This window comes from Engystomops pustulosus, chromosome 5 (assembly GCF_040894005.1).
Source record: "Engystomops pustulosus chromosome 5, aEngPut4.maternal, whole genome shotgun sequence".
Taxonomy (NCBI): Eukaryota; Metazoa; Chordata; class Amphibia; order Anura; family Leptodactylidae; genus Engystomops; species Engystomops pustulosus.
In genome coordinates, this window is record NC_092415.1 from 151804422 (window position 1) to 151832231 (window position 27810).

Genomic DNA, 27810 nt, shown 5'->3' on the forward strand with positions numbered 1-27810 from the left:
TACCAGTGTTTGCACATGAAGATTACAATAGTTTCAAGGTATTTTAAGACTTTAAGCCTGCATTTACACTACCATATGGGGGACGTATGTACGGCCGCAAGCTTGCGACCGTACATACGTCCACCTTAGATGGCAATGGCCACACAGAGAATGCAGTACCTCTTCGTACACGGGAAAAAGAAAGGACATGTCCTATATCTGCCTGTGTTATGGCCCATGCGAAGTGCATTACTATGGAGAGGGGAGGAGTCACCCCTCCTCCTCTCCATGGCGCTGAACGTATGTCCTCCTGGCTACGGTCCAGTGGGCATACTTTTGTATGAATGCAGCCTAAATCTTCATCTTTATGTAAGCTTCTGTCTTTAATCTGCAGTTGTCTTAGAGCTGCTGGGAGAGTCTCTCCTCTCCCTTGCCTATGCAGAACTTACAGGACTTAAAGGAACTGCTGGAAATATATTGTTGGCAAATAGCACAAGACGGCTACAGTTGTTTAGTGCAGTCTGTACTTTAATAGGTTAGAGTACGAGTTATATTTCCTTTAGTGGCAGTACTTCCATTTCATTTGCTTGCATTTTGAAAGCCTAGGCATTATGTATCACCTCAAATCTTCCCACTATCTCATCCATTTGTCATTTTGCTGGACCTTTGATTAATATAAACTAGAGATGGGAAGAGCTAAAGGTTTACAAATCCCTTGAGTTCTGATCTATTGTTACAGCTCTGTCTGCACTAGTACTGTGCCAAGTGATGATTTGTCTGATAAACAAGACTTCTGACCATAAATTACATATATCCAGTGATGTCAGGTTTTCCTGCCTTATCTATCCTTGATACAAGAAGTAAATCTAGGTCATCCACACAACAATCCTTCAGAAGAAAGTTACAGACAAACCCATTGTACATATAATGATGACATAATATGGGATGTATAGTTTAAACATAGAAGAATTAAGTTAAAATTTTACTAGTTCCATATTATTTGTAATTGATTCTGCTTTTCCGTTCCCCAAAATGTCAGATCCATCACCATAGACTATTACAGTGACTGATGGATTCCACTGATTTAGAATGTTTTCTGTTGGATTTTGTAATGGTGTCCAACATGTTTTCTAATCACAGTTTCTATTGCAGGTATACTCTCCCAATGAGTATAATAAATTAATCGTGTAACCGTAGGCAGCTCAATGACTGCCTACGTTTTATTAACGGGAATAAAAAACTGATGGTTAAATACTACAAACTTGCAGCCAGATCCTTGTCAGAAAAGACTTAAACAAGATGAAATGCGGTACTTTAAAAGCAAGCAATTAAGAATATGTTTATAATGCAAAATATACAGTTTTATCAATTCTTTTTTTCAAAATAAAAAGAAAAGTGGCAGAATATGATGCAAACAGGTGAAACTTTGAACTAATACTGTGAGGTAGAGGGTATAATATGCACTACATAAATACCATAGTCGATAGGCATTATTGCCTTTTTTACTCCAGTTTTATATTCAGACTGAAAAAGGTGAGAACCCCCAACTCAAAACTATCAACATTACCTAACCCAACTATAGATATAAACACAATTGCAGCATGAGGTCTTATTTATTGTATACACACTTACTGTACATACATCATGTACTATACAGAATGAAGACAGCTCACATATACAGTCTATGTATATATTTTTTTATTTAGACTGTCAACTCTGATAGCCGACATCATCCAGTCACACACTAGCGATCTGCCAGATGAGAGGAGAGTCGGACAGTGAGTCATCAGAGGTCACTGTGTGTCACAGTCAGAGGGAGACTTCAAATTTACTATGACATTTTATAGTAATTCTGTAATTTCCCTGTGACAAACAGTGATATCTGATGACTCACTGTTCGGCTCTCCTCTCTATCAGCAGATTGTTAGTGTGAAAAGAGAAGATGTCAGCTATCAGACCTGACAGTCTAAATAAACAAAGACAAATATTCTACTAATTGCAATGAAACTATTAGCTGTAGACGTTTACAGAGCAGGGCAGGGGAATCTTTCAAGGTAGATTTTAAATAAAAGCTCACAAAATCTCACAAGACACTATGTAAGAAAAATGTTTTAAAGCACAATCCATAAACATATAAGAAAAATAAGAGAATTGAGGGAAACTCTTTAAATGCTGTGCCATTTATATCAACACTTTGGCCACATAAAGAAATTAGAAAAAAAGGGAAGGGAAATGGGCAAACACTGTTACCTTAAACTCCTGAGTACCCATTTTTAACCCCTAAACATTTTCATGTCATGCAACAAGAATTCCAATATTAAAATATAATTGAGACAACAGATACCTGCCATTCCTTATGCCAAATTAAGAAGACAGTGTTACGTTGACTCTAATCAAGGAGGCCAAGGGGGTGGTGTATTAAGAGTGGATTCTTGTCCTCATAGATGGGTCTAGTCCTACATGCTATTGGAGCTGCAAACATAATGGGTCAGCTGACTTTATTGACAGCCTTCTCCTCGTCTGTGCACAGAATTTATGTGGGGGTTCCCCTTACTTTGGGCATAGTGTCTGGCATTTTGTGGTGCTATATCAGGCCTCATAAGCTAGAACAAAACTAACTTGGTCTTTAGAGACATAGAAGAGGGGGTGCTAGCTAGGAACCTAGAACCTTGGCAAACAATAACAGGTGCACATCTAATAATTAACCCTTACGGGACTCAGCCTCTTTTGGCCTTAAGGACGCGGCCCCATTCTTCAAATCTGACCTGTGTCACTATAAGTAGTTATAGCTTTGGAATGCTATGAGATATCCAGGGGATTTTGAGATTGTTTTCTCGTGACACATTGTACTTCAAATCAGTTTAAAAATTTGGATGAAATCTTTTGCGTTTAGTTATGAAAAAAAACAAAATTTGGCGAAAATTTGGAAAAATTATTTATTTTCAACGTTCTAAATTCTCTACTTTTGATGCAGATAGTCATAGCTCCCAAATAAATTCATAACTTACATTTCCCAAATGTCTGCTTTATGTTGGCATGGTTTTTTAAGATTCCACATATTTTACTAGAATGTTATGATGCTCATAATTTAGGTATCATTTTTCACATTTTTTGTAAAATCACCAAAACCTGTATTTAGATGGACCTGCTCAACTTCTAATTGACACTGAGAGGCCTAAATAATAGTGAGACTCGTAAATTACTCCATTGTGGAAACTACACACCTCAACGTATGAAAAACCACTTTTAAGAAGTTTGTTAACCCTTTACATGTTTTATAGGGGTTAAAACAAAATGGCGGTGCAGTCTGCAAATTGTAATATTTTTTCACAATATACTCATTTTGGGTGGAAAATTAAACATTTACAATGGAATAAATGAATAAAGGCTCCACAAAGTTTGTTACCCAATCTCTCCCGAGTACACGGATACTCTATATGTGGTGGTAACCTGCTGTATGGGCGCACGGCCGGGCATAGAAGGGAGGGAGGCGCCATCCAGATCAGATTTGCTATGTCACATTGTACAGGCTATAATTTTTTTTTCTTTTTTTTATTGAGGACCAGATGCACTTTTCTGGTACGTAATTTGGGGGAATCTATAGGCTAATTGGTGAGATTTTATTAACTCTTTGTTGGTGGAGGAAATGAAAATCATCACTTTTCAGAAAGATTTTTATGGGGTTTTTTTGGGCCGTTTACCATACCATAAAAATAGTATATTATTTTTATTCTATGGGTCGCCACGATTACAAAAAGACCTCATTTATATAGATTTTTTAATTTTTCCCATTTTTACTGAATAAAAAGTAATTTGGCAAAAATGTTGTTAATTTTATCATCACCGTCTTTCATATGCATAACTTTTTTATTTTTCGCCTCACAAATCTGTTTAATGGTTTATTTTTTGCTAGAAGGATTGTTCTTTTTAGTGGTCTTATTTTAGAGTGCATAACATTTTTTAAATCCCTTTTTAGAGCATTTTTTATAGGGTATTAATTGAAAATGATCTTTTTTCTGGAGCTTTTTTTTGTTTTTTTTACGGGGTTCACTTTGCGGATCTAATAACGATTCTGTTTTATTATGCAGATTGTTACGGACGCAGGGATACCAAATATGTGGGGGATTTGTGTATTTTATTCAATTGTACTGTGAGGGAATATAATCCATTTTTATATTCTGTTCTTTTATCATGTATCTATACAAAGATCTTTGGCTCTATTGATAGAAAAGACCCCTAAGCACCATCCCCCGCGTGTACACAGATCATCTTTCAGTTACATCCTCTTGAGGGCTATTGGAATGTGGGTATGGTCAGTAGGCTCCTTTGTCTCAAGAACCTATAAAGACTGTCTGCAACCTAAATAAATCGGGAATTCTCTCAAACATGTGAAGGTCTGAGTGATTCACCGAGCAGCTCGTACTATACAATGATTTGGAACCACATATCACATCGAGATAAAGGGATATTTCCCTGACAAAACATGGCGCCCGAACAGGGACATGGGTTTGCATGACGCCTACCGCAGAATTTAGGGATCATCCTTTCAGGACAGACAGACCATGCAGCTGCACAAAAAGGTAAGAAGCTTTTTCTTACAAAATTGCTCTGTCTCTCCTTGATTAGATTGTTCCACGTCCGGTGAGTTGCATGCCTATATTGCCCAGTCCAAAGAATCTTGTTAGTTTATTTGAAAACTCCATGTGATGTGTGGTAGTGTATATGGGTAATGTGTGAGTTTGAACATGTGTGTTTGATAGCGCTATTGTGATAATGTACTGTACTGGTTTTAAGAACGTTACATCCAGGAATCGCCCCTACCTAAAGAGTCTCCTAGACTAGCTGCTTTTTGGAACGTAATTCACTTGAGACAAAGTAGACTGAGTTTGGACAGTCGGACTTTATAAATTTATTTTGTGTGGTAGGTTCCAGAGCTGCTTCAAGGAAGGGGACTGCAGTCATTTCTTGACGGGCAAACGGTTTAAAAAAAAAAAAAAAAAAAGAAGAGTGGAAGAGTGAGTGACTGCGAGTGTGTGCCGGCACTAGAGATATATATAGAAAATTATGGGAAAAATTTGCTAGGTAGGATGAGAGGCAATTCAGAGGGAAAACCAGACGTACGGATCTTGAATGATAAAAAAAAGAGGCTGTAAAAGTATGTCAGAGAATGTTGGAAAAGGACAAGTATATCAAAAAGATGGTTGTTTGTATGTTGGCAAATGGAAAGGTTCTTAAAAGAACAAAGGCTGGTTGCATAATGATGATATGATGGAAATTGCAAGTGGATAGAAGAAAGTTGCAGAGGAAGTGACCAGAGGAGGTTATAAAGAAACAGCCATAGGAAATTGTGTGTTGTATGAGTGTTATGACGATGACGGACAAAAACGTTGGACAGACATAGACAACATTCAGGAAAAAGTTCTGCCTCCACCCTAAAATGGTGGATGAATTGATGTATGGAAACAAAGAAACAGACTGGTGGAGACATGTGAATGCAATGTGGCACCTAGACCCAACCCCCACACTGGAATATATCCGGTCAAGACTAGATTTGAAAAAGTGCGGGCTCTGCACAGAACAAAGACGTAGTGTTCAGATGTTTCTCCTGTAGGGGGCAGTAGACCAGTGGTATGGGGAATAATGCATTGCCTGAAGATCTTTGGATTTGCACCCACAGTCCGCTCAGCTGTATTGTTGTAACTTTAGAAGACAACTAAGATATAGTACCCAGGGAATTAATGTAGGAGACTGTGCCTGTTTATCTAAGAGTCACCTCTCAGAACTTCAAAGTCCAAAAACCCGGGTTGTAACGGATGCAGTCCCAATTGGATTCCCTGAGCTGACCCTTGCCAGATACTGTAGATGTTCTATGAGTTTATTCCATTATACAGTCCTGCAGATTATGGCAAAGATATAAATATGTGTTTTGCCTATATGACGTGTAGTGCTAATGGTATTAGAGTTACCAGATGTGAGGAAAGTCCAGCACACAATTGTGGACATTGTTCATTGCAGGCTTGCACCTGAGAAATCTTGTGATTTATGTTTAAAAACATCAGACATGTAGTGTAAAACTTTATAATACACCTTAAAGTTTTATGGTTGTGGTCAAAAGTTTTTGCAATTTGTGTAGGATGATACAGTGATCTTAGATGTTACAATGGTGTGTTAAGATTCTTTCTTTGTTCTCTTGGTATGCTGGGACACGTAGTACTACAGACACCACAGGGAGAAGGAGGGGGCTGCCTCCCCCCTTGTCTCAGTGAACACAGGGGGGGGGGAGCACATGTTGGAATGTTAAGAGAAGGAAGGAACAATGAGAATGTGTGTTCATGATAACCCTCATGGCCCATGGCAGATTTTGGGATTGATTCAGTGCAACATCTGTAATTTTAATGTTTTAACCAGGAGTAAAACCTCCCTATGATCCCTACACTATTAGTCCTATTCAGCAGCTATGACTGAGATTATTATTAGGAGCTTTTTAGGCAGAAGTTATAACATCCCTAGAAGCCTCCTACATCACTGGCTCTAGTGATGCTTCTGCTCAGTAACGCTGTCCCCCAGTATGTGCCCCCAGTATGTGCCCCCAGTATGTGCCACCAGTATATGTCCAAAGTATGTGCCACCAGTATATGTCCCAAGTATGTGCCACCAGTATGACTGTATAGGTTTATAATAAGATCTAAGGTATTTGTATGCTGTGTGTCTCCTATTATACAGCATTGATACATCGGCATTGGTCCCAATACTGTGTTTTTCTGGAATATATTGCTCATTTTCTATTGTTCTCATTTAAGTTTAAGCCAAGCACCTCAGAGGAGAGGACACAGGCCGGAAGCTGCTGATCGTGTGTCACATGACAACCTGGACCCTTCTTGGTTTTGTATCCTATTGCTGCCTACGTATAAAAAGCTTCTGCAGTAGTTTTGGACTATCCTGATAGTATTTCACCTCTTCATGACTAGAAACCTTGGTTATAATGTGCCCTCTTTATGATGTATTATATTGAATCCAGCTCCACTATTTTCGCTAGATTCAAAGGGGGGAGACATGAGGTAGACGGGTTGTATGGTTGTATTTAAAATTTTCTATATTAATGAACCAGTTACCTTTTTGTAATGTCTAACCTGAATATATCATTAATCTGCATTTTGAGTTTTTTGTAGATGGCTTTAGAAACCAGGAATGAGGTTAATTCTACATCAGATGTGCAGCGGTCACACAACATGAGGTAACAACACCCACTCCTGACCTACCTTCTGTACAGGAGGCGGAGGTGAAGGCACTGATGGAGGGGTGTAAAGTGGCAGAGGGGAAGAATGTGAGTCTTTTGGGATTCCTTATGATTCCTAACCTCATATAGTAAGTTTATCAACAACTATGAGACTTTGAAATAGCTGATAGAGGCCTTAGTGTTACATAAAGGTCCATCCTAGAAGGTAAAACCTCTAAAGCTCTAATACAGGAAGTGACCATACTGGTTACTATAAAGCCTAGGGGAAAGGAGCCTGGATCAGAACAGTCCGTGACCCTCGCTGGCCCAGTAGGGTTATCTATACTCCTGTCTTTATAGAAACCGGCTTCACAGGTGAGGAAGCAAGATTGGAGTAACACTGGGACCCCATGGATGGAGGGTGGACTATGACAAAAAGGTGACAAGCAATGTCTGCCAAGGGCCCTTTACCCTATGATGGTTCAGTGCACCCACAGGGTGAGACACCACTCTAAGACTCTATATGCTCCGTGGTGGATAAGTATGGAGTATCACTTAGATTCACTTTTGCTATTGTCCATTTACACAAGTTTATATATACTTAGTACAATGTAGGGAGAGTAGTGAAGACCCTCATATATACACTCCGAAGCCGCATTACCCCTTCCAGAGGCTGCAGATTGGCTAAGTACAGCTACCAAAGGTAAGTAGCTATGAACATGTGCTTGTGTGTGTGGACCTCTTTTCTGGGTAATCTAAACCCTATCCTGTAACTAAAGCTACTGTAAAGACCACAGCCAGGGATCGAGGAATATGTTAGTCCGCTTATTCTAGGGACTAAAGTAAAAATCCCTATTGGGGCAGTAATATAGTTGATGACAGCTCTAGGGATTAAAAAGTCTTTTCACCTACTGAGGTTGTTTCTAGAATTGCCCCATGGATGAACATATACTTCCCTAAGGTTGTCCAGAGGGGTCATAGAGAATTGGTGGGATGTCCAAAACCTGCAGATACATTTTATCTTAGGTGCATAACCAAGTATCTGTTTCAGTTCCAGAACCTAAAGTAGCTAGAGCAGAGGACCTGCACCCAGGTGATAAGATGGTCCTGATGTGACACCTGAGAGTCTTTTGAAGGGTCATCCCAAATACCTGTGACATATCCACGTGTAGAAACTACAACGAGACTGTGACAGCTGAAGAAGAATGGTGCAGGACCCAGAGACTACAGAATATGAATCTGTGTAGCTCGATGCTGCTATGGACATTATCACTCCTACCACTCCTACTACAGTGTGTGCGCAGTATACCATGTCTAATAGTACTCAGGGGTTGATAGGCTGACATGTATAAGGATATACACCAATAGGATGTAGAGATTCTACCCTTTACAATGGATTTACATGAATTGCGTTGTGATATAATGTTCAGGATGCTCAGGAGGGAAGCAGGTGAAGAGGTCAGATAAGTCCTGGATGTGTGACTAGCATATGTCAATGTACCACCTGAGCAGTACCTGAAATTATTCACAAAAGGGAGGAATTGTGAGGGAATATAATCCATTTTTATATTCTGTTCTTCTATCATGTATCTATACAAAGATCTTTGGCTCTATTGATAGAAAAGACCCCTAAGCACCATCCCCCGCGTGTACACAGATCATCTTTCAGTTTCATCCTGTTGGCTATTGGAATGTGGGCATGGTCAGTAGGCTCCTTTGTCTCAAGAACCTATAAAGACTGTCTGCAACCTAAATAAATCGGGAATTCTCTCAAACATGTGAAGGTCTGAGTGATTCACCGAGCAGCTCATACTATACAATGATTTGGAACCACATATCACATCGAGATAAAGGGATATTTCCCTGACAGTACTGAATAAAAACCAATTTGGAGAAAATCTTGTTCATTTTAGCATCACCATCTTTTCATGTGCATAACTTTTTTATTTTTCGGCTGACAAATCTGGTTAGGGGCTTATTTTTTGCGAGAAGAGTTGTTCTTTTTAGTGGGCTTATTTTGGAGTGCATAACATTTTTTAAATTACTTTTTAGAGCATTTATTTATAGGGTATTAATTAAATTTTTTGGAACGTTTTTGCGTTTTTTTTTTCTACGGCGTGTACCGTGCGGGTCCAGTAACGATTCTGTTTTATTATACAGATTGTTACGGATGCGGCAATACCAAATATGCGGGGTTTTTTGTGTTTTTTATACTTTATTAAGTGTTTTTATAGGAAAGTGACATTTTAGGGGCTTATATTTGAATGTATTTATTTTTTATTTATTCTAATGTATTAACTTTAGTGTTTTTGACTTTTTTTTAATTATACATACTTGAACTTGAACCAGTGATGCTCTGATCACTGGTTCAAGTTCAATACACTGCTCTACAATACTATTTTATTGTAGAGCAGTGTAATCTGTCTGGCATGCTAGCGCATGCTCAGACAGTTTGCAGTCAGACCCGGAAGGGGTCTGACTGCCAGGGAGACCGGGCAGCTCCGGGGCACATGCCAGTCCTCGGAGCTGCCCAGAAGTGGATCGGATCCCCCGGGAAGCGGCACGGGGGATCCGATCCACAGCACAAACACCCCTGTAAGGGGTTAACACCTGCGATCGGAGCCGGCTCCGATTGCGGGTGTTAGCGCAGGCTGTCAGCTGTACTAGACAGCTGACAGCCGCTGCTTCTGGTACCGGCTCCGTTCGTGAGCCGGTGCCAGAAGCAGGACGTTATAGAACGTCCCCGTACGCTAAGTATCTAGCCCCGGGGATGTACTATAACGTCCTGGTGCGCCTAGGGGTTAAATAGGGCAATAACTTGCACAAGAGAAGGGATTTTTACCCTCTGTGTAAATTAAACAATGTAGGGTGTATTCCTTGGCAACTGTGCTGCAGGCCTAAGTGAGGTGCTGGTAGGCCATTTGGTCCAAACACCGTGCTGGGTGGCTGAGACAAACAAGCCCTTTGTTCCCTCAACATTCTCACCAGTTTCTAAATACATTTACTCCTGTATTTTGCTGTGCAGCAGGATTTTGTCCACATGTTTAATTTAGGGGTTTACTAGTTTCTACCAGGGCAAAGAAAGTGGAGACGGCAAGAGTTTATCAAGTTCTTTTTCAGTCAAGCCCCATGTTTATAAAGGAACCTCATATATCTTTGGTCCACTATACCATCTACGTAGCAATCAAATACACAAATGGAGCAGCACAGCAGTGATTGTCGGTCTGTAGCCGAAGGAGAGGGTGCCAGCCTCAGTTCACTTGACTCACAGGTAAAATATAGGGAACCCCAAAACAAAATGATTGAGGCAGCACATCTGTATGAAAAAAGTTGTTTATTCACCCAAGCTACAGGTGAAACGTCGCACCTGCATCTTGGGTGAATAGACAACAATGATATTATTGCTAATAAATAAATTACAACTTGCTCTGGGAACAAAAATGCAAGAACTATTTAAGAAACAATTTGAGTTTTGAAATGCAGCTTTGTATAATAATGCAAAATTAGAATGAGGCTGACCAAAATTGAGGTTGAGATACTTTTTACATGTTTTTCTGCCAGATGTCTGGCATTAGTTGCTTAAAGGGGTTGGCCACTTTCAATAAATAATTGATATTATTTGTGTAATGAAATGTTATACAATTTTACAATGTACTTTCAGTATCAATTCCTCATGGTTTTCTAGATCTCTGCTTGCTGTGCTTCTATAGAAAGCTTCTTTATTTACTTCCAGTGGATAGAATCTGTCCATGGTGATGTGATACGCATGCAGGTGCACGAGCCGTTATTATCACTGGGAGTAGTAGGAGGTGTGTGATAATATCACATCACCATGGACATATTACACTCACCGGCCACTTTATTAGGTACACCTGTCCAACTGCTTGTTAACACTTAATTTCTAATCAGCCAATCACGTGGCGGCAACTCAAGACATGGTCAAGACAATCTCCTGCAGTTCAAACCGAGCATCAGTATGGGGAAGAAAGGTAATTTGAGTGCCTTTGAACGTGGCATGGTTGTTGGTGCCAGAAGGGCTGGTCTGAGTATTTCAGAAACTGCTGATCTACTGGGATTTTCACACACAACCATCTCTAGGGTTTACAGAGAATGGTCCGAAAAAGAAAAAACATCCAGTGAGTGGCAGTTCTGTGGGCGGAAATGCCTTGTTGATGCTAGAGGTCATAGGAGAATGGGCAGACTGGTTCGAGGTGATAGAAAGGCAACAGTGACTCAAATCGCCACCCGTTACAACCAAGGTAGGCAGAAGAGCATCTCTGAACGCACAGTACATCGAACTTTGAGGCAGATGGGCTACAGCAGCAGAAGACCACACCAGGTGCCACTCCTTTCAGCTAAGAACAGGAAACTGAGGCTACAATTTGCACAAGCTCATGGAAATTGGACAGTAGAAGATTGGAAAAACGTTGCCTGGTCTGATGAGTCTCGATGTCTGCTGCCACATTCGGATGGTAGGGTCAGAATTTAGCGTCAACAACATGAAAGCATGGATCCATCCTGCCTTGTATCAACGGTTCAGGCTGGTGGTGGTGGTGTCATGATGTGGGGAATATTTTCTTGGCACTCTTTGGGCCCCTTGGTACCAATTGAGCATCGTTACAACGCCACAGCCTACCTTAGTATTGTTGCTGACCATGTCCATCCCTTTATGACCACAATGTACCCAACATCTGATGGCTACTTTCAGCAGGATAATGTGCCATGTCATAAAGCTGGAATCATCTCAGACTGGTTTCTTGAACATGACAATGAGTTCACTGTACTCAAATGGCCTCCACAGTCACCAGATCTCAATCCAATAGAGCATCTTTGGGATGTGGTGGAACGGGAGATTCGCATCATGGATGTGCAGCCGACAAATCTGCGGCAACTGTGTGATGCCATCATGTCAATATTTACCAAAATCTCTGAGGAATGCTTCCAGCACCTTGTTGAATGTATGCCACGAAGAATTGAGGCAGTTCTGAAGGCAAAAGGGGGTCCAACCCGTTACTAGCATGGTGTACCTAATAAAGTGGCCGGTGAGTGTATATCAACCGGAAGTAAACTTAGAAGCTTTCTATAGAAGCACAGCAAGCAGAGAACTAGGTGAACAATGGTGAGGAATTGATACAGAAAGTACATTGAAAAATTGTATAACTTTTACTTACCCAAACAATTTCAATTATTTGCTGAGAGTAGACAGCCCCTTTAAGGTAAAACTAAGCTATTCTAAAATGTTTAATAAAATATATTAACTATTAAAGTAATGTTCACATAGCAAAACAGAGGCTGAAACTTGGAAATCACCTTTGTCCCAATCTGGGTTACAGTAGATTAAGCTGAAAGTCTATTTATGTCATCTCAAGTGGATGAAAAGCACTGAAATACAGCTACATCGCCCAAATCACAACAAAGCAAGGTGATTAAGAGTGACATTTTTAAAAGGTCACCTACACTGCATTTAAACCATCTATTTTCAAAAACTGTTAAATAAAAATAAGAAAATGAATATTTTAATGAGAGGTGACTTGACATGTGGGAAAAATGAGTAATACACATAATTAACTAAGGAGAGTTATGTATAATCACTTTGTTTTGGGAAACATTGAACAGGCTGCATCGAAAAAAGAAATTCTAATGAAAGCAGACATTTCATCAAAATGTGGTAAATGCATATTAGCAAAAAAAAAAGGAATCTAAAAATGTTTTTGAAACAAAAGGACTTAAAGGGAACCTGTCACCACATTTGCATATATACAGCCAGTGACATGTTCCTTATAGAGCCCTAATAACCAACTGACCCCTTCTTTTGGCTAAAAATTGTTTCGCTTACATCCAATCACCTTTTATCTTATATAGTGTATCCTGCTTGGCCGGCCCCTCCCATCTAATTCTCCCCATGCCTTATGCATCCTTACTGGTCACAGTTCATGGCATGTGACCTCTCAGGTACTTTAGCCCCTTAATAATAGCAAACAGCTAGATTTCATGCAATCACATACATGGTGTAATTTTAGGTGATATGGGGAGAACCCTTATCAGCAGGCATTGTTAGTCAGGGTGGTCAAAATATGGTGACAGGTCCTCTTTAAATCTGGTTAAATACCATCTCATATGAACAACATTATAACTGATTCTACTGGACGAGTCATTATTTATCAATTTTAAAAAAATGAAGCCAAAATGGAAAATTCATGTGTGAAAAACTAAATATACTCCATAAATCAATAGATAGTAGAACCAGTCTTATGCCACTTTCACACAAACACATATATGGTGGCCATATGCATGTACCCGGCATACAGTTCCGTGTCCTTGACGGAAAAAAAAAAAAAAGAAAGAGCTCCATCTTTTTTCATGTGTATGGCCTGGCAGCACAGGTTCCCGTGGACAGGGGAGGGTCGTGGAACGCTCTCCCCTCCACCTCTCCAGTCGAACAGGTGCTACATCCAGGTCCCAGGCATATGTGTGTTTGAAAGCAGCCTTACTGTAATAAATTGAAATAATCATTTGCTGTGTGACTTCACCATCCTTTCACCTGGTTCTAGAGTTAATCAAGATTTATATTAAGTGCAAAGTCCATTAGTTCTTTTAAGGGTTTAGACTAACGGCCTATCCACAGGGCTGTAGATCTGACACTCAGTTGTCAAACTAATCAGCTGTTCTCCAAGTGTACATACAGAACACTGAGCCAGAAAACGTTGGCTACACACTGTATTGGCCAGAAGACAGCTGCAGTTCCCTAAAAGAAAATGTGAACCAGCAGTTTCCTCTTTTTGGAGGTCTGAACAAGCTCCACACTGATCAGACATTGATGTGCTGACCATAGAGAAGCAAGTTTACATTTTATAAATCTTTATTACAAAGATGCATAAAATGTAATATTAACTACATTTAATTACATTTTAATTAGAAAATACTAGATTCAAGACATTTAGAGAATGGTATACAGTGGCAATAAGTGAATGTGGTGCCTTGTAAACTTTAATCCTGATGAAAACTTATAGATTATGTGACCAATTTCTGTTCAACCAGATGAATTTCAAGTTGCAAATTTGGTCAATAAATGCGACAAAAACTGATCTGCTCTGTCTAAAAATCTGTCCACCAATCACAATCTTTGTAGGGAGTAAATAGTGTCTGACCGTTAAACTGAAATACAATTCCATTATAAGATTAGAAACGGTTTGTGCAACTCCATTCACATGGTCCCCTGTTCACATGGTTACTGGGGGTGCGGTTATTCTATATTCTTTGGTATACAGTGTGTGTGTATACAATATACTATGTGGGCATTTATCATGCCTTGTACACCAGTTGTCTGTGTTATAAGGCCAGGCATGTATATCGCCTTTCTGTTGCCTAAGGCGAAAAATAAAATGGCACCACCCCTTAAAAAATAAGTAGGAAGTTTTACAATCCCCCCCTGCTATAAAGGCTTCTGTTTATGTGGTTGTCCAGGTTTTTAAAACATTTTATATAATGCTTGAGGGAAGGCAACAAAAACTATAAAAAAAAAAAAAAAAAAAAGATGTTATACTGTTTTCAGAGGCTGGCATTTCCGTCCTGACCACTGCCGCGCTCCTGCTACAGTATCAGTTTTAATGTGTAGCAGGTGCATGGCAGTGGTCGGGATGGGAGCACCAGCCTCCTTACACGAACTGGTTTTTTTTTCCGTGAGCTAGCCAAACTGCGGCCAGCTCATGGTCTCCATAGACTTAAACTGTGCACAGGCACAGTGCATTGTCACCGCATGCTCCTATTCCCGTCACCATTGAGGCATAGACGCTCACTTCCTATGCCCCCCACTGATATCCCCCGGCGGAAACTGGCCTCAAACAAGGCTTGTTTGTGGCCCCTTTAACACATACATGCTTGAGGCCTTACTGTTGGTTTTAAAAATTACAATAATACTTAATACTACGCCTTAAGGCCTTAAAGCTCAGAAATTTGTTTAGGGAAAAAAATTAAAAAGAGATGATGTAGGCTCAATGGGGTTGTCAACTTTCAGCAAATAATTAATATTGTTTGTGTACTGTAACAATTCCTCATGGTTACTTTTAGGTTTACTTCAAGTGGATAGAGATTTCTTTATGGTCATGTGATGGACATGCAGATGCATGAGCTGTTATTATCACAGGGCTCTGATTACTGTGTGATATAACGAGCTGTGCACCTGTGTGACATCACATGACCATGGACAGATTTTTATCCACTGGAAGTAAACATAGGAGCTTTCTATAGCAGGACAGCAAGCAGAGATCTAGAAAACCATGAGGAATTGATACAGAAAGTATATTATAAAATTGTATAACTTTTCTTTACACAAACCATATCAATTATATGCTGAAAGTAGATAACCTCTTTAATGAAACTCATAAATTAGACATAAATTAAAAAAATCTCCACTTCAAAGTGAGATATCGGCAGTTAAATCAGTTTGGTTCTTATATAATAAGATTAGCTGTATACATACCTAGCAGTATATAGCAGTTCTTATAAGCTTGCAACAATAGGGGTTCAGCTGCTGAATATATCACTATGAAATAATTCCGTAAAGGAGCCGATTCACAGATTACAGTAGATTCTGAAATTAAAACAACTTACCAGTTGCACAAGTAAGCTAATGAGATCTGTCAGAGGTTTATTCACAATCAGAAGTTCCTCGGCTTTGTGAGTGTCTGAGCCTTGCCCAGTCTTCTGAGCCTGGAATGTAAAGTGTATTTCTGAAATTACTGTTACATTTTCAGAATCCTGTGAACATTCGCACTGAATATTTAGAAAAGTGTAAGGCAAAATGTGTCATAAGTAATTTTCACCTGTATAGCAAAAATAATGAAAATAGGACAGCACATAAAGTAGGACTTTGACAAATTAAAAGAGTAAACTGAAACTATACATTAGTTTAATCCTAATTTATAACCATAATGGGCAAAGAATAATCTCTGATTTTACAAAAGTTAACCATGAAGATGACCCTGTGCATATTAGGACAGAACTATGTTGTGATCAATTCCTTTAGGTAATATGCATACAACAAAAGTTTCTGTGTACTTTAGAAAAGAATTGCAACAAAAGGAGATAATTAATCTTTCTTAAACATCCCATATAAAAATGTTATACCAAAGGGAGATTACTATATGTGAGGTCAATGTATTTCACTATGCAGTAATCTCCTAAACTCCCTTCTGTGGTGGCTGTAGGCAAAAGGGCATCTTTTAAATTCTTTGTCCGTAAATTGAAAAAATAAGACAATAAGATAACAACAAAAGTCCATACTTTAACCCCTTAACGCCGAAGCCACTTTTCACCTTCCTGACACGGTCCATTTTTTTCAATCTGCCCTGTATCACTACAAGTGATTATAACTTCAGAACGCTTTAACATATCCAAGTGATTTTGAAAATGTTTTCTTGTGACACTTTGTTCTTCATGTTAGTTTAAAAATTTTGGTGGTGTTATGTGTTGCGTTTATTTATAAAAAAAACCCTGATATTTGGTGAAAATTTGGAAAAAGTCTCGATTGAAAAAGTCCTACTTTTTCCATACGTAGTCATAACACCAAAAAAACTTGCTAACTAACATTAACCGAATGTCTGCTTTATGTATCAATGGGTTTTTATGCATTCTCTCATTTTTGTAAGATGTTATGGGGCTTTGAACTTTAGGTACGATTTAACTATTTTACAGGGGATAAAACAAGATCGGATGCAATTTTGACATTTTTCATTTTTTTGGCTAAATGAATGTGTTTTTCAAAAAATGTACAAATTCTGAGTGGATAAAATACCAAAACTGTCCACAAAGTTTGATACCCAATTTATCCTGAGTGTAACAATACCCCATATGTGGTGGTAACCTGCTTTATGGGCGCACTCCTGGACATTGAAGGGAAGCTGCGCCATTCAGAGCAGATTATGCCTTGTCCCATTTGATTGGCTATAAAATCTATATTTTGGGGGAAATTTGGGCAAATAAGGGCTTATTTTTTGCGACATTAGATACACTTTACAAATACTTAATTTAAGTGGGTCATTAGCGCATTGATGAGATTTTATTAACTCTTAAAGGTATGTAGGGAAAAAAATTTTTAATTTTGGTTTCCTTTCTTCTTGTATTATTTTGGGGTCATTCACTGTACCATAAAAATAACATATTGGGGCAGATTTACTTACCCGGTCCATTCGCGATCCAGGGGCACATTCTATGTGGAGGATTCGGGTTCTGCCAGGATTCACTAAGGTCGTTCCCCCGATGTCCACCAGGTGTCGCTGCTGCGCTGAATTCCATCGAAGTGCACTCAACTTCACCAAGCCAGGCCGGGTGCAGGTAAGCGCGTGTATGCGCCAAAATCTCAAGGCAATTCAGGGAAAAACAGCGCAAATCGGGAAAATTCGGGAAAATGCCGTAAAAACGCGATTCGGGCCATCTTTATGGAGATATAACGGTAATATTTTTGGTTGACAGAGCTGGTTTAGGGCTTATTTTTTGCGTGTTGAGTTGTTCTTTTCAGTGATACCATTTTGACGTACGCAACTTATTTTGATCACTTTTTAGAACAGTTTTGTGAAGCGATTTAATGAAAAATGTACATTTTTGGCGAGTTTTTCGGGTTTCGTTTTTACGGCCCTCACCAAGCGGGTCCAGTAATGTTACTGAGTTATTGTACAGATTGTTACGGACGCGGCAATACCAAATACGTGGGGTTTTTCTGGTGATTTTATGTTTTTTTTACTTTATTAGATATGTATAGGGAATCTTTGTGTTTAGGGGACTTTAACTTTATTTAATTGATTCTATTTATTAATAAATGTTTATATGAAGTGTTTTTAACATTTTTTTTACTTTAACAGGTTGGCTTGAACAAGCGATCCTCTGATCGCTTGTTCAAGCTCTTCTTCACCTAATACAGTGAAGCATGCTAAAGTACATATCTACTTTATATATATTACTAATGGTCTGTGTTGCACATGAATTATAAAGCTGGGTTGGATTCAGCCTGCACATATTACACAGAGCTTCCAGAATTGTCCACACAGGATTAATCCACCTGAGCTGGATGACTCATCCACAGCATTTGGGGGATGGTGCAGCGATTGATTACTTCTGCCTGTCAGGCACAACACACTGATTTACATCATTCTTTGAATAAGTGCAAGGGCAGAAGCCCCGAGTCCCAGCAGAGAAGCGACAGAGCCAAACCACTGAGCTCAGGAAGTAAACAAGATATGCTTCTGCATTAGTGTAGCTACAGCATTCTCAAGGTAGGTTAGGTTTATAAATGCATGAAATCAAATAATATACTTTCTTTAACTTTGCGATTTATTTCATAAACCCTTTGAGGACCAGTCCAAAAAATATTACACAGCTGACACCTTCTGGTAACGATCGCTGCAGTTAACCTGTTAGGTACCGCAGCTGAACCAGACCTCTCCTAATGCAGAGCTGTGTCCCGAGTCCCCATACCCTCGGGAAAGCACTCCGTCATCCATCAATTTCAATTTTTAAGAAACCTCCCATATCCCCCATATCTCCTCCCCCTCCCCATTGCTTCTCTCCTCAGGACATCATACATGTATGCCCCACTTCTTACTGGCCACGCCCATGGAACTAGGGACACTGCTCCCTTAACTAACTTATCTTTTTTAGGAAAATGCCAGTTTTACTATAAAAGCTTTTCAGCAATGTATACACTATTCTCTATCGGGACAAGGCGGAGCCAGAAAAAGGGCTCCTGGTGCCAGATTCCCTTTAACTCTATACATGCCTGGAGAATATTTTACCTTAATTCAGCTTTGTAAAGAGATAAGCTTTTCAAGTACCGTAATTGTCTAAAGGGAGTTAGGAGAAAGGAAGGTAAATTAAACTTCTTTTGAAGTCTTAGCAGGTCACCTTTATAGGAGTATAGTTTTAAAAGACTGTACATGCACCATTGAGAATTTTGGGCAATTCCATCCTTTTCCAGGAAGGAAATCTATGCCGCAGCTCCCTAAATGAGTCCAGCAGTTTGAGGTCTTTTCTTTATGGAAGAGACTTACTGATATTACCTAAATCTTGTCTCAAGGCTTTTTGAAAGTCAAACATTAATCTTCGGGGGCAGACTCTTTCCTTGCAAGAAGGGGAACATGGTGCATGCAGGACCCAGCACAACAAATAGTAATGAGGCGTGAGTTACCTGCCAAAAAATACCCCAAAAACAAAATGAAAATAACCTTTTGTGTGCATGAGGCCTAGAGGCGTACTTTTCCATTTCACATTCTGGTACACTTATAATTAAAGGGAACACATATTAAAAACTGAATGAGAAACAATGTAATATGAGTAACCTTTATTCATCTGAATTGTCACCATCCTACAGAATTCTAATTCAACCTACAGACTATTGGAACAGCAATTACATATTGTAAAAAACTAGGTACAGAATTGTATGTTTTTTCCCCATACCTGAATGACCACTCGTACTACACCAGATGTGTATTTCAGAATACAATGCAGGACATCAAGCAGAGACAGAAGCTGCGCATTGGCAGCTTTCAGCCGTATCTTGTCATCATCCAGATACAAAGCTGTGGTTTCCACAATCAAATTTGAGACATGATGGACCAACCCTAAAAATTTAAAAAATGTATATTTATTCAACAAATTTACAACCAAAAAAAGTTATAACGCAGTCATAATATAAAAACATAATTTAATATTATCAAACAATGGGACAGACTAATCCTAAACTAAGGAATCTAACTAATCAATCCTAAAATTTACACAGTGGATACACAACCAGAAATGCTCTAGAGTTCTAGATAATGTCATGAAATCTTAGACTGCCTAGTCCACATTCAAGTTTTGCAACAGATTTTTTTCTCCAATTTTGGTGTTTATCGTATATCAGCCACTTTAACCTATAGGGCATACCCTTAAACAAACCAAAAATCAAGGTTCATGTTTACAAATGTGAGTAGTATTGCAAGCAAAATGAGGGAACATAAAAAGTAGTGGATTTTAAAATGAGCAATTTGGCCACGTGTCTGGAGCCCATGGCTCCTGAGGGTCCCAATGCCACCCAAACCACTTATCACTTTGTTGTAGCGCTCTTATCCTGCATATATGTGCAATGAACAGAACCACGTGTATACTTCTATTTTTGTCCAACATTAGACCAATGGACACTGTACAGTACTACTACTCTTATCATGCGTTTATGGACAATGCACAGAACTACTAATTCTGTAAGCCTGTATATGTGGCGTAGCACAATACTTCTGTTCTTGTCCTACAGTATACCAATGGACTCAGTATTATGGTACTACTCTTATTATGCATTTATGGACGATGCACAGAACTACTACTACTGTAAACCTGCATATGAGACACAATACAGTTAGGTACCATAACTAGACAAAGAGTGCCAAACATTAGATGCCTTCTTACACCAATATAACACTGATGCTTTTGTAATTGTTGACAATTCTGTTAAATACCCTTTCAATTAGTATATTAGGTCTAACCTACGAATGAGGAAAAACCTGTTAGGGCCATAATATGAATATAAAATACAATCCAACTACTTAAAGGGGTTTTCCCACAAAAGAAAATTTTAATTCCCTAGTGATGTTTACACAATAAAGATCAGATTTTAACCCTTTACTTTACAATGATACTCAGTTTTATTGCTGTTTTAGCCCTTACACTCTCTAGGGCTGCTCAGTGTAAAATCCCAGGGTGTGGACGGGGCCTCTCTAAGCAGACACATTGGGGCAAATTTACTTACCCGGCCCATTCGCGATCCAGCGGCGCGTTCTCTGCTCTGGATTCGGGTCCGGCCGGGATTCATGAAGGCAGTTCCTCCGCCGTCCACCAGGTGGCGCTGCTGCGCTGAAAGTCATCTCCACGCGCCGGAATTCACCACCTCGGACCAAGTGAAGGTAAGCGGTCACCAAGCGACACTTTTTCGGGTTTTAAATGCGGCGGTTTTTCCGAATACGTTGGGTTTTCGTTCGGCCACGCCCCCCGATTTCCGTCGCGCGCATGCCGGCGCCGATGCGCCACAATCCGATCGCGTGCGACACAATCCCGGGGCAATTCAGGTACAATCGGCGCAAATCGGAAATATTCGGGTAACACGTCGGGAAAACGCGATTCGGGCCCTTAGTAAATGACCCCCATTATGATCCCTCTAGTTCTGTGGGGTGACAATGTGGTTATATTATCAGGGTACAAGGTGTATATACACTTTCATCTGGCTTCTAACATTGTACTTACACACTGACACATAGACAGAGAGAAGAGACGGATCAGAGATGATGAGATGTCTGTTGTACACACAGCCCTGCTACATCTCACAGAGCATGAGATCCATTAGATGTCTATTAGACACAGAGCTCTGCTACATCTCACTGACATGTGCCTGCCTCCCCCTTCCCCCGGATCACTTATATCTGTGTAGCTTGCAGTTTGCAGCTTCTCTCTCCTCACCATGCGATGACAGCATGTTATCAGTGAGTGTCTGTGAGATTCATGCAGAGGGCGTGGCTACAGAGCAGAGACAGACAGTAACACAGCCCCACGATCTCACACAGAAATCCAAGATGGCTTCCACCAGACTATAAGTGAGAAGTTACTGGGTCGTGTCTAGGGGAAACTGAAATTGTGTACAGCAGGATGGTTGGACTTATATCTGTGAAATGCTGTATTTTTGTTAATAACAGTGAATTAGAGAATGTGTTGTTTTATTATGCTAAGTACATATAAGAAACTTGTCTTCGTGGGAATACCCCTGTAACCACAGCTATCTGCAGTAAATAAGAGCACAGTAAGTGCAAACAGATAGTTACTGTGTGCCTATAACTAGGCCATCACAGCACTAAGGATTGTGAACACAACAAATTACTAGACACCAGACACTTAGAGGCAACAAAATGATGATAACCTGAGGCTGTAGGCACTGAACTATTAGATCATAAGTTACTGAGATCAACAAACCACTGTAAACCACCAGGAATATAATAAAAAAAATACGGATTAAAAAGTACTGGAATGATGCAGCCACCGGACTCTGAAGCCTCAAAGACTCTAGGATTATAAAGCGCTAGGTATACATAGAAAATCCAAGTTATGAACAGACCATAAAAGCAGCAGAATGCAATGTCTGTTGATAAAAAGTAGCTCAATGCTTGTTATTTCAACTTCAGAGAAGACATTTCTGACATAATAAAGACTTACATACACTGAGCGCCACCATGATGAAAACATGGTGGCAGAAAACGGTGCACAGGTATATGGATAGGAATGGATGACAAAACATAAGCTACTCAAATCTACATAGTTCATTCTCTGCATAATAAGCAATGTATTGTTAATAATTGATGGCAGCATAACTATAGTGCAGAGACATTTACATATAGTGTGGCTTGGTTGCAGCAAGTCGAGTGACTTTGGCAGTCTTGCACACAGGCAATTATTACATTTTATTTAGCAAAATGAGATACTTACACTACTGCTCGAAAGTTTGGGATCACCTAGACAGTTTTGTGTTTTCCATGAAAACTCATATTTTTTATTTTTCTAATGAGACTAGACATTTAACAAGGTTTGAAACAGTCATTTTCTCCTTCGAACTTTGCTTTCAAAGAATGATCCTTTTGTTACAATTCCAGCACTGCAGACCTTTGGCATTCTAGCTGTTAGTTTGCCACCCCATGCTTCTAGAAGCCTCTTCCACAAGTTGGATTGACTTGATGGGCACTTATTGCGTACCACAGGATCAAGCTGCTCCAACAACAGCTCAATGAGGTTGAGATGTGGTGACTGGGCAGCCACTCCATTACATATAGAATACCAGTCCTGCCATTATGGCGTTTCTGCCACTTCTGTGGGACTCTCTTCGCATGTTCTGCTTTCCAACCTACTTATTAGCTGGCGGCGAAAAATGAATTTTTCCACCTACCTAGACTCTGCTCTGAAAAGGGGCGTGGCTTTGGCAGAATGGAAACTCCGACACAATTAATATGTGTCGTAGTATTTTTTGGGTGCTGTGAACTGGAGGAAAGTAGACCAAAATAAAATCAGGAACACAAAACTGTACTACTGCACTCCTCTGCAATGGTTATCATAAATTTTCGATTGATTGTATGATGATCTATAAAATGTAGATGGCTGATGGGAAGCTGAAGGAAAAACACTCCCCAAATTAGGATGTGTGCTGCCTGTCCTTCTGGCGTCCAATTCCGACTGGACAAGCAGTTGGACGAGGTCAGCCACTTTAGCATCACTGCAGAGGCCATTGCACCACTCGAGGGCAGCACTCAGCTTCTTCTCCAAATGCTACACACATTTCTGGCACTCGGGAGAGATTTTGGTCCAAGGGACAAAAATTGGTCTTTGCGCCAGAAATATATCTGCACAGCACCACAATATTAAATATGTATCACCTTTCCGAATATGATATGCATATTTACATTGTGCTTAAACACAAATGTTTACTTGTTAACCTACATGTTAACATTAACTTTGGCTCACAATAACTGATGCAAATAACTGAAGACCTAACAGAGATGTATGTGAACTGGGCTTAAGCACGAAACTATCAGAATTCAAAAGTACTCATGTACTATGCACCATACACTGTAGATTTGATCATCAATCCCCTTGAAGCTTATTACTAAAGGTGAAATCATAAATATGTTGAGTTAATTTTTGGACATTTATTTTCATTTCATCTAATTAAGTCAAGGACGTTTCTTTACAGACATTTAGCTTTTTAGCCATTTAGTTAGATCTATTTAGTGAGATCTATAACAGTGTGCAAAAAATGATACTTAACACAGCTCCATGAAAAGTTATTAGCGTCAGAAAATGGCAAAATTAAGAATTTGTTTTGTTGTACAAAAGGTTTTAAATATATAAAATCTATTAAACAAAATAAAACCTATATAAATTTGCTATCCTGTGATCGAACTGACTCAAAAAAAAATTCATTTGCCACAAATTAAGCCACAGATCTGGCAGTTTTACTGGGTGTCGCTACCGAGCACATATCACAGAGAATGTATAGAAATCTCTCCTATAGATGTCCTTCTCCATATGGTCCAGCTGTAAAATTACCTTTAAATGCTGTTAAGAACAGTGTACTGAAATTATGTACAACAAATGACTAGAAATATCTATCAGAAAATAAAAGAAAATTAGAAAACAAATCGTTTTTACTATTTTGTTTAAATTAGTAAAAAAAGGGTTGAAAAATTCCCCCTGCACGCGAACGTGTTCAGTCCATTGAACTGATTCCGTGTGCTGGCTAGCTCCCACAGACATAGCAGAGTACTTGCATCATACAGAAATATGATGCAAGGAGTCCCTGCCTTCCAGCCAAACAGCAGCGCTGGCATTGCTAGAGCCAGTTCACATTTCTGTTAGGTCTTCAGTTATTTATTTCAGTTATTGTGAGAATAAAAACAGTAAGTGGTGGAACACACAGAACAGGTGAAAGCCCTTATAGAGGTAATATTTAATGGATAGATTTGCACCTCTTCTGTGTGTTCCACCACTCCTGGATTTGGTTCACAAAAAAATTAAGGAAAAAACTGAAGACCTAACGGAAATATGAGCAGGCCTTCACAGTTTTCTCTAAAAACATAAATTCTAAGGTTTCTTATTTTTGATACAACTTACTGGTTAAAGGAAACCCTTCACCATGAAAATGCAGTACAGTCTATTTTTAAAGCATGAGGAACTGAGCAGATTGATCAACTATAGTCTTTTATTGGCATCCTGGTATACTTTGTCACTTATTCACATCTCTTGTTATTTTGGACCAAGGAGTCAAGAGGGTGGTCTTATTCAGGAATGGACAACCTTCACTATATGAGTGCGATTACAACTACTGTCAAGTTTGAGCTTCACCCACCTAAGGCTACATTCACACGGACCTATGAAAACAGCCGTATCCGTACCGGTTTTTTACGGGTTACATATGGCCACATTCATTTCAATAGACAATACGTCTAACCATTTATATTGCCGTTTTTGACACTGTAGCGTACCGTACCGTCTACTAGCCGTATAAAAATATAGAGCACGTCCTATTTTCTCCCGTATTTCAGTGAAAAACGTCACGTATATACGGGCTCATAGGGCCCGTAAATACAGGACTAGAGAAATCATACGGTCGTGTGAATGTAGCCTAAATCTGAGAGATGTTAATTAATAATTGACAAGTTATACTGAATCTTATTTTATAACAAATCTCTTTTTATTAAACAGGGATAGGATAAGTTCTCATCTGGATACAGCCTTCAGTTTAGCGGTCTCTTTTTTTTAAAATAACGGATTGTAACTTAAACAGATGTAAAAACGAATACTAAATAAGCAAAGTATTACATTTTTAAATGAATACGTTTTAATAGGTTAGTTTAAAAAACAGATACTTTGCTTTCCGTTAGTATCAGTTAGCTTCCTTTTTTGGTTTTAAAGCCATATGTTATTTTTTAAAAATATATTACTTTCTGACCATAATCCTTCTAGCCAACCATTGCTTCAGTGCTGCAGTTCACTTCCAATAACAGAATTCTTAATGGAGTTGCAATATAAAGTAAAAAAAACTTTAAAAAAAATTAAAATTAGAGAAGCCTCCTTAGTTTAGGGTTACCTAGATGCAATACGTGCAATTTACTTTTGGCCACCAGATGGCACTGTGCTATGTTTGTGTTTTTATGGATAAAAGCTATTGAAGTGTTTAGTTTGTTTAGTAACCCAATGAACTGAGATATAATAGAGCTCAAGTGGCTTGTGATTATTTATTACTCCTGCACCATTTCAGATGATGCCATTCAAATCATATACAAAAAAAAAAACAACACAATCATGACAAAAACCCAACCACGTCACAAGAAACGGACAATATCACACAAACTTCACTGAAATGAAATACTGGTATACATCTCCATGGTGCATTAGTATGTAATTCCTAAGTGTACGTAATGTACAAGCATGGTTAATATTCATTTTGCACAAAAATAGAATTCATTATCTATCAGGGCAAAAGCCAGAATGAAAAAAAATGGCACCTTATAGATGGAGGTAGTGATTTTAATTTATCTATTTGCAGCATTCCCCTTACTGCTGTACATCTTTTCTGCAAGCAAGCAGCACACAGTGATAAAATGTAAGTCATAATGGAAAACACGTTCTAATTGAATCAAGTGAATGAAAATCGAATATTAATTTTGTACCAGGTCCGCGTGTCTGCTCTCATAATGTGATAGCACCATACTCCTTTCATTGCTCTATGACAGGTGTTGCCTCTGCTGCATTTTCCATCTGTAATGACTTTCAATGTCATTTCACCTCACTCGCTCTTAGTTGCCTCTTCAGAACTCCTCTTCTGTATCTGTCTGCTGATTGGATTTTCATTCTCTGCCCTCCAAACATATTGTTACAAGAAATTGCTGTCCTGCTATGTTCTAGCTTTTTCGAAAATAGTCCAATTCTAATGGTGTTTGTTTCCTATTAAGGCACAAGTGCACTTTCCACACTCTCTATACTTCCGCAACATTCATCTGAAATCCATCTATAATACAAAGTGTAAGCTCCACTTATTGTCTGTGTAGTCAAGATGAAGCTAATCCGGCACAGTTCTATTAAGTTACATATTCTCGTTTCGTTTTAAGGAAAATATTTTTGCTTTTCATTTTTGTATCTATTACCTGTTGTTAGCTATTATGATTGCCTTATATAAAAGTCTACATGAAATATTGAGGAACCCTATAAACAAATATCTTCTTTCTTCAGTTTTCTTCATTCATGACTAAAACTAAAAGAATCCCGCTGGTTTTCTGTAGTAGTAGCTCAGTAGACATTCAGCTCAGTCACAGAGCAAAACTTTTCGTAAAGATGCAATAAACTAATATCTTTTTCCAAAACCAATAATAGAATTTTGGAGATGAACAGAAATATGTTCAACCCCTTAAAGGGGTGTTCCAATTTCATCAAATTAATGTTGTTGTTTGTATTATAAAATGCTATACAATTTTCTAATATACTCTGTATTAAATCTTTATGGTTTTCTAGATCTCTGCTTGCTGTCCTTATATAAAAAAAAGCTTCTCTATTTAATTCCAGTGGATAGAAATCTGCCCATGGTCACAAAGTTGGAAAGCTTGTTAGTATAACAGAGAGTACCGTATATACTCGCGTATAAGCCGCAAAAAATGTGCTGAAAAAACTCACCTCGGCTTATACACGAGTCAAGTAAAAAATAAAAAACTTAATACTCACCCTCCGGTGTCCGGGCTGGCTGTATACTTCATGGGTGCTGGCTATATACTTCATGGGGCCTGGCTATATACTACATGGGGGCTGGCTGTATACTACATGGGGGCTGGCTGTATACTACAGGGGGCTGGCTGTATACTACAGGGGGCTGGCTGTATACTACATGGGGGCTGGCTGTATACTACAGGGGGCTGGCTGTATACCACAGGGGGCTGGCTGTATACTACATGAGGGCTGGATAGCTGTATACTACCCCCTCGGCTTATACTCGAGTCAATAGGTTTTCCCAGTTTTTGGTGGTAAAATTAGGGGTCCCGGCTTATATTCGGGTCGGCTTATACTTGAGT

General features: G+C 39.1%; 1 protein-coding gene across 4 annotated transcripts in view; it reads right to left on the reverse strand.

Annotated features, from left to right (window-relative positions):
* ULK4 (unc-51 like kinase 4) overlaps positions 1-27810 on the reverse strand; it is a 488957-nt gene that overhangs the window by 148274 nt on the left and 312873 nt on the right. For all 4 annotated transcript variants that reach the window (XM_072153427.1, XM_072153424.1, XM_072153426.1 and 1 more), the window contains 2 exons: positions 19643-19806; positions 15806-15904 (listed from right to left, as the gene is read on the reverse strand). In XM_072153427.1, coding sequence (XP_072009528.1) covers positions 15806-15904; positions 19643-19806 — 263 coding nt within the window. The remainder of the gene's footprint in view (positions 1-15805; positions 15905-19642; positions 19807-27810) is intronic.